The sequence below is a fragment of the Coregonus clupeaformis genome, chromosome 27, assembly GCF_020615455.1.
Source record: "Coregonus clupeaformis isolate EN_2021a chromosome 27, ASM2061545v1, whole genome shotgun sequence".
Classification (NCBI taxonomy): Eukaryota; Metazoa; Chordata; class Actinopteri; order Salmoniformes; family Salmonidae; genus Coregonus; species Coregonus clupeaformis.
Window position 1 is genome coordinate 42,292,107 of NC_059218.1, and position 15,903 is coordinate 42,308,009.

General features: G+C 46.6%; 2 protein-coding genes across 2 annotated transcripts in view; both read left to right on the forward strand.

The window, feature by feature from the left end:
* Positions 1-6,828, forward strand: part of scaf4a (SR-related CTD-associated factor 4a) — a 47,960-nt gene extending 41,132 nt beyond the window's left edge. Inside the window, exons 14-19 of the mRNA XM_041851457.2 lie at positions 188-301; positions 506-662; positions 1,627-1,748; positions 2,019-2,250; positions 2,411-2,513; positions 6,621-6,828. Of these exons, the coding sequence (XP_041707391.2) occupies positions 188-301; positions 506-662; positions 1,627-1,748; positions 2,019-2,250; positions 2,411-2,475 (690 nt within the window). The 3' untranslated portion in view covers positions 2,476-2,513; positions 6,621-6,828. The remainder of the gene's footprint in view (positions 1-187; positions 302-505; positions 663-1,626; positions 1,749-2,018; positions 2,251-2,410; positions 2,514-6,620) is intronic.
* On the forward strand, positions 6,446-8,168 carry LOC123481996 (proline-rich proteoglycan 2-like). Its single transcript, XM_045207949.1, has 3 exons — positions 6,446-6,449; positions 6,621-7,134; positions 8,159-8,168. Exons 1-3 carry the CDS (start codon positions 6,446-6,448, stop codon positions 8,166-8,168), a joined length of 528 nt encoding a protein of 175 aa, XP_045063884.1.
* The last annotated feature ends 7,735 nt before the right edge of the window (positions 8,169-15,903 follow it).

Genomic DNA, 15,903 nt, shown 5'->3' on the forward strand with positions numbered 1-15,903 from the left:
CCCTCTCCTCTCCCCTCCTCTCCCCTCCCCTCTCTCCCCTCCTCTCTCACCTCCCCTCTCCCCCCTCCTCTCTCACCTCCCCTCTCCTCTCTCACCTCCCCTCCCTCTCCTCTCTCCCTTCCCCTCTCTCTCTCCCCCTCCTCCCCTCCCCCCTCTCCCCTCCCCCCTCCTCTCCTTCCTCCCCCAGATGATTCCTCCTCGGGGTTGTGCCTACATTGCCATGGTCCACAGACAGGATGCCTTCAGAGCGCTGCAGAAACTCAGCAGAGGATCGTACAAAGTCAACCAGAAAGCCATCAAGGTATGTGGGCTAAGGGCAGGTTTCCCGGACACAGATTAAGCCTAGTCCTAGACATCCTAAAGTTAAATGAAGTGCTTCTTAGTTTATGACTAAGCTAAATCTGTGTCCCGGAAACCGGCCATCAATGTATGAAAGTAAATATGAGTATTTATTTGATTTAAAATGTATATTCTCCTAATGACTATTCTCTGTCCTCGTCCCCAGATTGCGTGGGCGTTGAATAAGGGTATCAAGGCAGAGTTGAAGCAGTACTGGGACGTGGAGCTGGGTGTTACCTTCATCCCCTGGTCTAAGATACGACAGGACCAGATAGAGGACATCCGAGAGGGAGGGACGCTGGACCCAGACACACTGGACCCAGGTAATAGCACACAACTGGGCCATGTTCAGTACCAAAACCTTCTGGACCCAGGTAATAGCACACACCTGGGCCATGTTCAGTACCAAAACCTTCTGGACCCAGGTAATAACACACACCTGGGCCATGTTCAGTACCAAAACCTTCTGGACCCAGGTAATAGCACACACCTGGGCCATGTTCAGTACCAAAACCTTCTGGACCCAGGTAATAGCACACACCTGGGCCATGTTCAGTACCAAAACCTTCTGGACCCAGGTAATAACACACACCTGGGCCATGTTCAGTACCAAAACCTTCTGGACCCAGGTAATAACACACACCTGGGCCATGTTCAGTACCAAAACCTTCTGGACCCAGGTAATAACACACACCTGGGCCATGTTCAGTACCAAAACCTTCTGGAACGTTGCAGATAGAAATACCACAAATAGAACCAACGTGATTCCTTATTCTACGTGTCGGGAGATGCATGTTTGTTCTACGTAGTATATTTCTATCTGAACGTTTCAAAACGTTGGGTCCTGCTGAACGCGCCCCCCCCCCAGGTAAACACCCAACGGAAACACACCGTCCTGCAAGCTTATACACAGCAGTCTAAGGCTCAGGGAGGTGCCGTTGCCACGAGAAGCACCACAGATATTGAGATGAGATGCGATGCAAGACTTCATTCTCACACAGTCACACAGAGTATCTGCACGAGTTTACGGGTGCGCTTCACGCTGCTACAAACGTGGCAGCTACGGTGCCAAAACAGCGGACGACAGGTTTTGCGTTGCGATTCAATGCTCTCTCTCACTCACACACACACACACACACACACACACACACACACACACACACACACACACACACACACACACACACACACACACACACACACACACACACACACACACACACAGGTACCTGTATATTATTTATATTATTATACTACCTGTCTGACCACATGTCCCTTGTTTGACAGAGTGGAGGGATGTTCGGAACAACCTGGAGACACCAGAGGAGTTCAGACAAAATGGCCGCTCTGAGCCGTTAGCCATGATGGAGGACACCGCAGTGACCCCACCTGTAGGCGCTCCTGTACAGGTAAATATTTGAGTTTGTTTCCTTCTTCACAGATGGCCATGCCTACCTCCCCAAGCCTGGGCTCAACCTCAGCGGGCTAGCAACCTTTTCAGATTCAGTATGGAACAGGGGTTATTCCCTGTTTACTGCACTACATTTGACCAGAGGCCGATGCACTGTTTAGTGATTAGCCCCATGGCCGCTGGTCAAACGTAGTGCGGTCACTAGTGAATAGGGTGCCATTTCCAGTTGGTTACACTTGAGTCACTCTACAACTCTCTGTCTTAACAGGTTCCTCCCTCGTCATCTCCTCTACCCCAGGTACATCCGGTCCAGGTGCAGTCGATGGGAGGTGTAGGTTCTCTCCAGCAGCACCCCTCCTTCCCCCCCGGGCCTGGCCCTCCTGGTGGCCCCCCTATGGGCCTGCCTCCCCCTTCCTTCCCCCCTGGCGCCCCCCCGGGACCTCCTCCCTCCTTCATGAGACCAGGACCAAGGTTCAACCCCATGCAGATGATGCCACCAGGTAACACTACAAGATATCTCTCTTATCAAAATCTCTCTCACCCCTCTCTCCCTCTATTTCAATCACTCATTCTCAAACACATCTATCTACTGTTATCTATATAAAGCTGTCCATCTCTCTCCTCTCTAATAGTAATGTTCTCTCTCTATCCCTCCACCAGGTTTCCCTCCGCCTGGGTCGATGCCCCTGGGCCCCTCTGGCCACCCCCTCAGCAGCAGGGGGTGAAGGGGTAGTGGACCTGTCTCTAGATCCAGCCGGCCTGGGTTTGTAACCTTAACCAGAGATCATAGTAGAATAATCCTTTACTAGGGTTTGTGGAGTAGATTAGTGTAAGAGTGCAGAGTAGATTAGAGCGCAGAGTAGTTTAGAGTGCAGAGTAGTTTAGAGTGCAGAGTAGTTTAGAGTGCAGAGTAGTTTAGAGTGCAGAGTAGTTTAGAGTGCAGAGTAGTTTAGAGTGCAGAGTAGATTAGAGTGCAGAGTAGATTAGAGTGCAGAGTAGTTTAGAGTGCAGAGTAGATTAGAGCGCAGAGTAGATTAGAGTGCAGAGTAGTTTAGAGTGCAGAGTAGTTTAGAGTGCAGAGTAGTTTAGAGCGCAGAGTAGATTAGAGCGCAGAGTAGATTAGAGCGCAGAGTAGATTAGAGCGCAGAGTAGATTAGAGCGCAGAGTAGATTAGAGCGCAGAGTAGTTTAGAGCGCAGAGTAGTTTAGAGCGCAGAGTAGTTTAGAGCGCAGAGTAGATTAGAGCGCAGAGTAGATTAGAGCGCAGAGTAGATTAGAGCGCAGAGTAGATTAGAGCGCAGAGTAGATTAGAGCGCAGAGTAGATTAGAGCGCAGAGTAGATTAGAGTGCAGAGTAGATTAGAGTGCAGAGTACAGAGTAGATTAGAGCGCAGAGTAGATTAGAGTGCAGAGTAGTTTAGAGTGCAGAGTAGTTTAGAGTGCAGAGTAGATTAGAGTGCAGAGTAGATTAGAGTGCAGAGTAGATTAGAGTGCAGAGTAGATTAGAGTGCAGAGTACAGAGTAGATTCGAGTGCAGAGTAGATTAGAGCGTAGAGTAGATTAGAGCGCAGAGTAGATTAGAGCGCAGAGTAGTTTAGAGTGCAGAGTAGATTAGAGCGCAGAGTAGTTTAGAGCGCAGAGTAGATTAGAGCGCAGAGTAGATTAGAGTGCAGAGTAGATTAGGGTGCAGAGTAGATTAGAGTGCAGAGTAGATTAGAGTGCAGAGTAGATTAGAGTGCAGAGTAGATTAGAGTGCAGAGTAGTTTAGAGTGCAGAGTAGATTAGAGCGTAGAGTACAGAGTAGTTTAGAGTACAGAGTATTAGAGTGCAGAGTAGATTAGAGCGTAGAGTAGATTAGAGCGTAGAGTAGATTAGAGTGCAGAGTAGATTAGAGCGTAGAGTACAGAGTAGATTAGAGCGTAGAGTACAGAGTAGATTAGGGTGCAGAGTAGATTAGGGTGCAGAGTAGATTAGAGTGCAGAGTAGATTAGTAGATTAGAGTGCAGAGTAGATTAGAGTGCAGAGTAGATTAGAGTGCAGAGTAGATTAGAGTGCAGAGTAGATTAGAGCGCAGAGTAGATTAGAGCGCAGAGTAGATTAGAGCGCAGAGTACAGAGTAGATTAGAGCGTAGAGTACAGAGTAGATTAGAGTGCAGAGTAGTTTAGAGTGCAGAGTAGTTTAGAGTGCAGAGTAGATTAGAGTGCAGAGTAGATTAGAGCGTAGATTAGAGCGTAGAGTACAGAGTAGATTAGAGTGCAGAGTAGATTAGAGTGCAGAGTAGATTAGAGTGCAGAGTAGTTTAGAGTGCAGAGTAGATTAGAGTGCAGAGTAGATTAGAGTGCAGAGTAGATTAGAGCGTAGATTAGAGTGTAGAGTAGATTAGAGCGTAGAGTAGATTAGAGAGTAGATTAGAGTGCAGAGTAGATTAGAGCGTAGAGTACAGAGTAGATTAGAGCGTAGAGTACAGAGTAGATTAGAGTGCAGAGTAGATTAGAGTGCAGAGTAGTTTAGAGTGCAGAGTAGATTAGAGCGTAGAGTGCAGAGTAGATTAGAGTGCAGAGTAGATTAGAGCGTAGAGTACAGAGTAGATTAGAGTGCAGAGTAGATTAGAGTGCAGAGTAGATTAGAGTGCAGAGTAGTTTAGAGTGCAGAGTAGTTTAGAGTGCAGAGTAGTTTAGAGCGCAGAGTAGTTTAGAGCGCAGAGTAGATTAGAGCGCAGAGTAGAGATTAGAGCGCAGAGTAGATTAGAGCGCAGAGTAGATTAGAGCGCAGAGTAGATTAGAGCGCAGAGTAGTTTAGAGCGCAGAGTAGATTAGAGCGCAGAGTAGATTAGAGCGCAGAGTAGATTAGAGCGCAGAGTAGATTAGAGCGCAGAGTAGTTTAGAGCGCAGAGTAGTTTAGAGCGCAGAGTAGTTTAGAGCGCAGAGTAGTTTAGAGCGCAGAGTAGTTTAGAGCGCAGAGTAGTTTAGAGCGCAGAGTAGATTAGAGCGCAGAGTAGATTAGAGTGCAGAGTAGTTTAGAGTGCAGAGTAGATTAGAGTGCAGAGTAGTTTAGAGTGCAGAGTAGTTTAGAGTGCAGAGTAGTTTAGAGTGCAGAGTAGATTAGAGCGCAGAGTAGATTAGAGCGCAGAGTAGATTAGAGCGCAGAGTAGTTTAGAGCGCAGAGTAGATTAGAGCGCAGAGTAGATTAGAGCGCAGAGTAGATTAGAGCGCAGAGTAGATTAGAGTGCAGAGTACAGAGTAGATTAGAGTGCAGAGTAGTTTAGAGTGCAGAGTAGATTAGAGCGTAGAGTAGATTAGAGTGCAGAGTAGTTTAGAGTGCAGAGTAGTTTAGAGTGCAGAGTAGATTAGAGCGCAGAGTAGATTAGAGCGCAGAGTAGATTAGAGCGCAGAGTAGATTAGAGCGCAGAGTAGATTAGAGCGCAGAGTAGATTAGAGTGCAGAGTAGATTAGAGTGCAGAGTACAGAGTAGATTAGAGCGCAGAGTAGATTAGAGCGTAGAGTAGATTAGAGCGCAGAGTAGATTAGAGCGCAGAGTAGATTAGAGCGCAGAGTAGATTAGAGCGCAGAGTAGTTTAGAGCGCAGAGTAGATTAGAGCGCAGAGTAGTTTAGAGCGCAGAGTAGATTAGAGCGCAGAGTAGATTAGGGTGCAGAGTAGTTTAGAGTGCAGAGTAGATTAGAGTGCAGAGTAGATTAGAGTGCAGAGTAGATTAGAGTGCAGAGTAGTTTAGAGTGCAGAGTAGATTAGAGCGTAGAGTACAGAGTAGTTTAGAGTGCAGAGTAGATTAGAGCGTAGAGTAGATTAGAGCGTAGAGTAGATTAGAGCGTAGAGTAGATTAGAGTGCAGAGTAGATTAGAGCGTAGAGTACAGAGTAGATTAGAGCGTAGAGTACAGAGTAGATTAGGGTGCAGAGTAGATTAGGGTGCAGAGTAGATTAGAGTGCAGAGTAGATTAGTAGATTAGAGTGCAGAGTAGATTAGAGTGCAGAGTAGATTAGAGTGCAGAGTAGATTAGAGTGCAGAGTAGATTAGAGCACAGAGTAGATTAGAGCGCAGAGTAGATTAGAGCGTAGAGTACAGAGTAGATTAGAGCGTAGAGTACAGAGTAGATTAGAGTGCAGAGTAGTTTAGAGTGCAGAGTAGTTTAGAGTGCAGAGTAGATTAGAGTGCAGAGTAGATTAGAGCGTAGATTAGAGCGTAGATTAGAGAGTAGATTAGAGTGCAGAGTAGATTAGAGCGTAGAGTACAGAGTAGATTAGAGCGTAGAGTACAGAGTAGATTAGAGTGCAGAGTAGATTAGAGTGCAGAGTAGTTTAGAGTGCAGAGTAGATTAGAGCGTAGAGTGCAGAGTAGATTAGAGCGTAGAGTGCAGAGTAGATTAGAGTGCAGAGTAGATTAGAGTGCAGAGTAGATTAGAGTGCAGAGTAGATTAGAGCGTAGAGTGCAGAGTAGATTAGAGCGTAGAGTGCAGAGTAGATTAGAGCGTAGAGTGCAGAGTAGATTAGAGTGCAGAGTAGATTAGAGTGCAGAGTAGATTAGAGTGCAGAGTAGATTAGAGCGCAGAGTAGATTAGAGTGCAGAGTACAGAGTAGATTAGAGTGCAGAGTAGATTAGAGCGCAGAGTAGATTAGAGTGCAGAGTACAGAGTAGATTAGAGTGCAGTGTAGAGTAACGTGAGGGGCTTTAAGGAGTAAAGATGTGTATTTTGCACAGCTTGGAGTCCTGTCCTAACCTCTGTGGAAGCCAAGGACCATACACACAACAGACGACTGCCATGTTAGTGTCACTAGTAGTCTAGTAGCTATCTGATAGAGATGTTTATCAGACTATGTGTATTAAACCTGTATTCTCTGTCTCCGTTCCCTCCTCAGGTATCCAGGTGTCTGGTCCTCCAGGGTGCCCACCAGGCGGTCCCATCCCACCGTCTGGAGGTCTTCTTGGGGCTCGTCCCGGCATGATCCCCCTCCAGCGCCCCCCAGTCCACTCTCCTGGTCCGGTCCTCCCCCCACCTCACATGCAGCGCTTCCCTCCTCCCCACGGTGGCCCACATGGCCCCCACCCGCCTCGGGGCCCCCCCCACCACAACATGCCACCCCAGATGATGCCCCCCCACAGGGGTCCCCACCCCCCCATGATGCACCACGATGGCCCCCCTCCGCCGCCCGGCGGCCCAGGAGGGTTTGGGATGGGCATGCCCCCTTCCCACCCCATGAGGGGTCCCTTCCCTCCCCACGGGCCCCTCCCTGGGGGGCCCCCACCACCGTTCATGAGGGGGGGGCCTCGAGGGCCAGAGGGGCCAGAGGAGATGGAGGGGAGGGGGCCGTTCAGGGGGGAGAGGCCTGGGTTTAGGGACAGAGATCCAGACAGGGACTGGGAGAGGGAGAGGTTTGGAGGAGGGGGGAGGCGGTTTGGGGACGGAGGGAGAGGAGGAGGATGGGGAGAGAGGATGGAGGAAAGGGAAAGGTTTGGGGGGTGGCAGGAGGATGGGGGAGAGCCGAGAGGGGGAGGAGGGGGAGGGTGGGAGAGAGATAGAGACAGGCGGGACTGGAGAGAGAGACGAAGCAGTCCTGATGGAGAGAGGGAGCGAGGGAGAGGAGGAGACGGAGGAGAGAGTGAGCGCGGAAGGAGTGCGGGAGGAGAGAGGGAGCGAGGTAGAGGATCAGAGGTAGGGGAGAGGGAGAGAGGTAGAGGAGAGGTAGGAGAGAGGGGGAGAGGTAGAGGGGAGAGGGGGAGAGGTAGAGGAGAAGTAGGTGAGAGGGGGAGAGGTAGAGGAGAGTTAGGAGAGAGGGGGAGGGGAGAGTTAGGAGAGAGGGGGAGAGGTAGAGGAGAGGTAGGAGCGAGGGGGAGAGGAGAGGTAGGAGACAGGGGGATAGGAGAGAGGGGGAGAGGAGAGGTAGGAGAGAGGGGGAGAGGAGAGGTAGGAGAGAGGGGGAGAGGAGAGGTAGGAGACAGGGGGATAGGAGAGAGGGGGGAGAGGAGAGGTAGGAGACAGGGGGGATAGGAGAGAGGGGGAGAGGAGAGGTAGGAGAGAGGGGGAGAGGAGAGGTAGGAGAGAGGGGGAGAGGAGAGGTAGGAGACAGGGGGATAGGAGAGAGGGGGAGAGGAGAGGTAGGAGAGAGGGGGAGAGGAGAGGTAGGAGAGAGGGGGATAGGAGAGAGGGGGAGAGGAGAGGTAGGAGAGAGGGAGCGCAGAAGGAGTAAGGGGGGAGAGACGGAGCGAGGGAGGAGTGAGGGAGGAGAGGGGGAGAGGCCGAGACGACCGAGGAACAGAGAGAGGACATCTCGTTGGGACACAGACGATCGACTAGGAGACAAAGCAGAGGTAGAACCAGAGAACAAGCTCCGGAACTCTGACGACAACAACACAGAACAACCCCCACCTCCTGCTGTTGTTGCTTCTGCCACGACAGAACCCTCTAAAGAACCTCCTACAGGTTCTGAAGATTCCACTGTAGAACCCTTCCAATCCCAACAGAAGGTGGAATCAGAACCCTCTGGCCTCCCTCCTGTTGAAGTGACTGCTACAGAACCACCTGTGGTGTGTGTATCAGAACCTACAACTCAACCTCACCCCATAGAGAACACACGTGCAGCTGAGACACAGGAGACTGAGCCAGTCATAGGCTAGTGTGGCTACCAAATAAAACCTTTTTGTGAAGATAGCCTAGGTGCCAGACTGTTTCTGCCTTCTTGACAACTCCTGTCACTGACTCCTTATGGAATTGTCATGTTTGGCTTGACATTGACAGCAATGGAGCTGGCAAGAGCACAAACGGATCTTGGACCAGGCTAGTTTGATGTTGCCCCTCAACCACAGATCTAGAATCAGATTCCCCCCAAATTGGAACCTTAGCCATAGGGGATGGTAATATACAGTGCATTCAGAAAGTATTCAGACCCCTTGACTTTTTCAACATTTTGTTACCTTACAGACATATTCTGAAATGGATTTAATTGTTTTTTCCCCCTGATCAATCTACACACAATACCCCATAATTACAAAGCAAAAAAAGTTGTTTAATAGATAAGTATTCAGACCTTTTGCTCAGTACTTTGTTGAAGCACCTTTGGCAGCGATTGCAACCTTGAGTCTTCTTGGGTATGATGCTACAAGCTTGGCACACCTGTATTTGTGGAGTTTCTCCCAATCTTCTCTGCAGATCCTCTCAAGCTCTGTCAGGTTGGATGGAGAGCGTCGCTGCACAGCTATTTTCAGGTCTCCAGAGATGTTCGATCGGGTTCAAGTCTGGGCTCTGGCTGGGCAACTCAAGGACATTCAGAGACTTGTCTCGAAGCCACTCCTGTGTTGTCTTGGCTGTGTGCTTAGATTCGTTGTCCTGTTGGAAGGTGAACCTTTGTCCCAGTCTGAGGTCCTGAGCGCTCTGGAGCAGGTTTTCATCAAGGATCGCTCTGTACTTTGCTCCGTTCATCTTTCCCTCGATCCTGACTAGTCTCCAAGTCCCTGCCGCTGAAAAACATCCCCACAGCATGATACTGCCACCACCATGCTTCACTGTAGGGATGGTGACAGGTTTCCTCCAGACGTGACACTTGGCATTCAGGCCAAAGAGTTCAATCTTGGTTTCATCAGACCAGAGAATCTTGTTTCTCATGGTCTGAGAGTCTTTAGGTGCCTTTTGGCAAACTCCAAGTGGGCTGTCATGTGCCTTTTACTGAGGAGTGGCTTCCCTCTGGCCACTCTACCATAAAGGCCTGATCGGTGGAGTGCTGCAGAGATGGTTGTCCTTCTGGAAGGTTCTCCCATCTCCACAGAGGAGCTCTGGAGCTCTGTCAGAGTGACCATCAGGTTATTGGTCACCTCCCTGACCAAGGCCCTTCTCCCCCGATTGCTCAGTTTGGCCGGGTGGCCAGCTCTAGGAAGAGTCTTGGTGGTTCCAAACATCTTCCATTTAAGAATGATGGAGGCCACTGTGTTCTTGGGGACCTTCAATGCTGCAGACATTTTTTGGTACCCTTCCCCAGATGTCAAAACTTCTCCAACTTCTCCAATCAATTGAAACGGGATGCACCTGAGCTCAATTTCGAGTCTCGTAGCGAAGGGTCTGAATACTTATGTAAATACGTACTAATATTTATACGTATTATTTTTTTTATTTTTTCTGAATACACTGTATGTGTCCCCCTGTGGGCCCTGGTCAGTGCACTATATAGGGAATAAGGTACCATTTTTGGGACGTATCCAATATCTGATCCCGGATCAGTGGTTAGAGGTCACTTCTACGTACTTTCCCCTAATAGTCTCTCAGTGGCCTCCTTCACTTGTCTCCCCTCCTTCTTGACCACACGACAGAGAAGATGTGCTAGGTGTCAGCAAGCAATAGGGTGACAACTAAAACCCTGTCCAGTCCTTGTACCTATCAGTGCTCATTTAAGGAAAGGAGACGAGAGGAAAGGAAGGTTTCTAGAAAATATTGTTGGGACAGGGTCACCTCAATAGTCTCGTCTCCTCACTTACTGTCCTGGTCTGAAAAGACAACGGATGCATTCTGTTCCAAATAGGGTGTCACCTTGAGACGCAAGCAAAAGCAGGTAGATGTGTTCACTCGTCCAGTCTGTTGCAGATGAAGAAAAGGAGACGGGGAAAGGAAGCCAGGAGTCCAGACTGTAACTGAAAGGACTGTATCAGTGTTTTTTTTATCTGACTGACTCTGACCTCTGACCTCTGACCTCTGAGTAACCACGCCCACTTTGGAGCTGGAAGTTCAATTCAGGGTTGCATTCATTAGGCACCAATTGGAACAAAACGGACTGAAACAGGGGAGGAGCTACCTGAAACTTGTCCAATAAGAAACGCTCGTTTTCGCTTTCCGTTGCGGAGCGTTTTTTTTTTTTTTTTACTACGGTGTGCACTAATGAACACGACCCAGGTGAAGAGGAAAGAGAGGTCTGAGGGCGTTAGATTCTGTAAATAGGCTTTTTATTGCCAGTTGCCACTCGGTATGTTGTTAATTTTGAGCATCACGACAGGAAAATTGAACAAAAGGCCCTTTTTCTGCTGTAATGTTTTTTTTAACTAGTAAATGTTTACAGCAAGGCTTAGTATATGAGAAGTTTGTATAATTTTTAAGTTAAAAGAAAAAGAAAGAAGCAATGGAATACAATCTCCAATATTTCAGCGAAAGGGAATTGTTGTTAATAATAAACTATTTTCGTACCAGAACTAGCCTTTTTCTGATTTGTTGATTTTGAGTTCTCAAACCATGATGAGAAAAGTCACCCCTTTCTTTGCTGAGCTCAATAACTAATCTGTTTATCAACCTTTTAAAAGTGACATTTCACTGCAAAAATCAAAGTTTGTTAGATGTTTTCAGACCTTAGAAGTGGTCTTAATGTTCCTGTTTGAAATGCTCCCTTCCAATCTTCCTCCTAAAGTATCCGAACAGGGCCCCATATGTCAGGATTGTTTTGTTTGATCCGACTTTAATCAGCTTATTCCTGAGCCTGTGTTACAACACTGGTGTTGGGGGTTTGATACCTGTATGGGCCAAGTTATATTAGAGCTGGAGAGTAAGTGGCCTTATCCGAGCCAGAACGGCCCATAGGGCAGGAGCCTACAGTGCATTTCGGGAAAGTATTCAGACCCCTTGACTTTTTCCACATTTTTTTACGTTACAGCCTTATTCTAAAATGGATAAACTACCCCATAATGACAAAGCAAAAACACTTTTTTTTTTTATTGATATTTTAGCTAATTTATTAAAAATAAAAAACTGAAATATCACATTTACATAAGTGTTCAGACCCTTTACTCAGTACTTTGTTGAAGCACCTTTGGCAGCGATTACAGCCTTGAGTCTTCTTGGGTATGACGCTACAAGTTTGGCACACCTGTATTTGGGGAGTTTCTCCCATTCTTCTCTGTAGATCCTCTCAAGCTCTGTCAGGTTGGATGGGGAGCGTCACTGCACAGCTATTTTCAGGTCTCTCCAGAGATGTTCGATCGGCTTCAAGTCTGTGCTCTGGCTGGGCCACTCAAGGACATTCAGACTTGTCTCGAAGCCACTCCTCCGTTGTCTTGGCTGTGTGCTTAGGGTCGTTGTCCTGTTGGAAGGTGAACCTTCTCCCCAGTCTGAGGTCCTGAGCGCTCTGGAGCAGGTTTTCATCAATGATCTCTGTCTTTGCTCTGTTCATCTTTGCCTTGATCCTGACAAGTCTCTCAGTCCCTGCTGCTGACAATCATCCCCACAGCATGATCCAGCCACCATGCTTCACCGTAGGGATGGTGCCAGGTTTCCTCCAGACGTGACGCTTGGCATTCAGGTTAAAGAGTTCAATCTTGGTTTCATCAGACCAAAGAATCTTGTTTCTCATGGTCTGAGAGTCTTTAGGTGACTTTTGGCGAACTCTAAGTGGGCTGTCATGCCTTTTACTGAGGAGTGGCATCTGTCTGGCCACTCTACCATAAAGGCCTGATCGGTGGAGTGCTGCAGAGATGGTTGTCCTTCTGGAAGGTTCTCCCATCTCCACAGAGGAACTCTGGAGCTCTGTCAGAGTGACCATCGGGTTCTTGGTCACCTCCGTGACCAAGGCCCTTCTCCCCCGATTGCTCAGTTTGGCCGGGCGGCCAGCTCTAGGAAGAGTCTTGGTGGTTCCAAACTTCTTCCATTTAAGAATGATGGAGGCCACTGTGTTCGTGGGGACCTTCAATGCTGCAGAAATGTTTTGGTACCCTTCCCTAGATCTGTGCCTCGACACAATCCTGTCTCTGAGCGCTGCAGACAATTCCTTCGACCTCATGGCTTGGTTTTTGCTCTGACATGCACGGTCAACTGTGGGACCTTTATATAGATAGGTGTGTGATTTCCAAATCATGTCCAATCAATTGAATTTACCACAGGTGGACTCCAATCAAAGTTGTAGAAACATCTCAAGGATGATCAATGGAAACAGGATGCATCTGAGCTCTCGAGTCTCATAGCAAAAAATACTTATCTAAATAAGGTGTTTCTGTTTTTTTTATTTCTAATACATTTGCAAAAACCTTTTTTCGCTTTGTCATTATGGGGTATTGTGTGTAGATTGCTGAGGATTGCTTTTTTTTTTATTTAATCAATTTTAGAATAAGGCTGTAACGTAACCAGATGTGGAAAAAGTCAAGGGGTCTGAATACTTTCTTAAGGCACTGTATCTCTTTGTTTCTGTTGCCCTCAATACAGGACAGGACGCTAGTCTGTTGCAGGAACTTAGGATGACATTTTAAATGATCTTAGTGCAAAGGAAATAAGCTTGATTTTAATTTACATGACCTGAGTTCATCTATCCATGTTAAAAGTATGATCCATAGCACCAGAAACATGTGATGTGTCATCCGTCCTGGTTGTACATGCTTTGTCCCATCGCATGCCCTCGGAGATGGTTGAGTAGTCCGTTCTGCCTGACCCCAATATCAGCGAATCAGGTTTGATGAGTTGGCGAGGTAACTTTGGTCAACTTTGAGTTCAACTCTGGATTTAACCAGTCACACGACCGTTGCTCACCTTTTTTTAGGCAGGTACATTTTCTATGGCAATTAATCCTTCAGAACTAACCTGCTCCTGGGCAGGCTAACCTATTGGGCAGGCTAACCTCCTGGGCAGGCTAACCTCCTGGGCAGGCTAACCTATTGGGCAGGCTAACCTCCTGGGCAGGCTAACCTCCTGGGCAGGTTAACTCCATTTATCAAGTTGACGACCGACAAAATCGGATTCCCTCCCTCTCGCAAATATTGCATCATCGTCCCCTTCATTTGAGGAAGATGACTGATTTTAAATATTTAATTAATCAAAGTTTTTTTTGTTTTTGTTGGTGTGTTAAAATACCACATTACTCGTGACGATGAGGCATGTGTGGTAAATACGGATGAAGCCCGTAGCTGGAATCTGTAGCTGGCTAGCTTTTAGAAAACCCCGAGTAGCTAGCGTCGTAGAATACCACTCTGGTCATGTTTTTAGTTGTTCCAGTTTGTCCCAACTTTTAATCGGCTTATTCTTGATACCAAACCTACAACTCCAATGTTGTAACACAGGGTCAGGAGTAAGCTGATTTTAAAGTTAACACGTGTGTCTGTATAAGGTGGCCCGTTATACCCTGGACGTAGTACTATGTAGACTTGTGTATTTTATTATTTAAACAGGCCTACTTACTGTATTTGAGTATTTCCAAATAATGTGGCTGAAATCAACTACTTTTATTTGGAAGTATTTGAAAGTATTGTAGCGAATTTGGGGGTAGCCCTGACTAGCATCTCAAACTCGTGTCCATCGACGGTCAAGCTAACACCTTAACCGTTATGCCAAGAGGTCTGAGCCTCTTGATGAGGTTGCTGGATGATCGGTTAAGGTCGCGACATTACCCCCTTCTTCGGGAGAGAGTGTCCCCAAGCTTCTCTATACCAAGTCCCTCACGTGTACACGCCTCTCTTGGGTTAAGGTCGCTACAATATTTTAAAAATACATTATTTCAAATACTCCTGGGTCCAAATGCATGGGAGTATTAATTTTGTATTTGAAAATAATCTGTGTATTTGAGTATTTTCAAATACATGGCAACACTTTCCAGTACCTGTATTTTCAAATAAAATATATCTGAATACTTACTTCAAAATGTATGTGAAAATAATTTAATTTAAATAGTATTTGAACCAAGGTCTGGTACTATGTGTGTTATCTGTAAAGTTACTTAAGATAAAGTAGCCTTGTCCGAGCCAAGGCAAATCACATGTTTTTGTCACATGCTCCTAATACAACAGGTGTAGACTGTGAAATGCTTCCTGACAAGCCCTTAACCAACAATTGGCAAAAAAGGAAATAGTAACACAATAAAATAACAATAACAAGACTATATACATACAAGGAGTACGAGTACCGAGTCAAATGTGCAGGGGTACGAGGTGGTTAAGGTAATATATAAGGTAATATGTACATGTAGGTAGGGGTAAAAGTGACTAGACAATCAGGATAGATAATAAACAGAGTAGCAGCAGTGTTGGTAGTTGAGGTAATATGTACATGTAGGTAGGGGTAAAAGTGACTAGTCAATCAGGATAGATAATAAACAGAGTAGCAGCAGTGTTGGTAGTTGAGGTAATATGTACATGTAGGTAGGGGTAAAAGTGACTAGTCAATCAGGATAGATAATAAACAGAGTAGCAGCAGTGTTGGTAGTTGAGGTAATATGTACATGTAGGTAGGGGTAAAAGTGACAAGACAATCAGGATAGATAATAAACAGAGTAGCAGCAGCGTATGTGAAGACTGTGAAAGAGTGTCTGTGTTTGTGGTGTCAATATACGTGTGTGCAGTGGTGGGAAAAGTACCCAATTGTCATACTTGGGTGTAAGTAAAGATACCTTAATAGAAAATGACTCAAGTGAAAGTCACCCAGTAAAATCCTACTTGAGTAAAAGTCTAAACGTTTTTGGTTTTAAATATACTGAAGTATCAAAAGTAAATGTAATTGCTCAAATATACACTGAACAAAAACGCAAAGTTTAAAGTGTTGGTCCTATGTTTCATGAGCTCAAATAGAAAATGTTGCTGAAATGTTCTTTACACATGAAGCTTATTTCTCTCAGATTTTGTGCACACATTTGTTTACATCCCTGTTAGTGAGCATTTCTCCTTTGCCAAGATAATCCATCCACCTGACAGGTGTGGTATATCAAGAAGCTTATTAAACAGCATGCTCATTACACAGGTGCACCTTGTGCTGGGGACAATAAAAGGCAATTAAAAAATGTGCAGTTTTGTCACACAACACAATGCCACAGATGTCTCAAGTTTTGTGGGAGCGTGCAATTGGCATGCTGACTGCAGGAATGGGTGGCCCACCCAGTCATGTGAAATCCATAGATTAGGGCCTAATGAATTTATTTCAATTGACACCTCCAGGCTGTGTAAGGGCTATTTGACCAAGGAGAGTGATGGAGTGCTGCGCAGATGACCTGGTGTTACGAACCCCGTGGCTTTAAACGTCTAGGGTGGATGGACAAGAGACCCGTAACATAATTCATGCAAATTAGAATCGTGACATGGAAACAGTGAGAACAAAAAATACACCGACAACCATAAGCTACTGTCAAACACAAAATGTTTATTTTGAACACACGGTAAAGGTTTGGGAAAAAGGGCTGAGCAGGACCCAAGAAATGATACAAT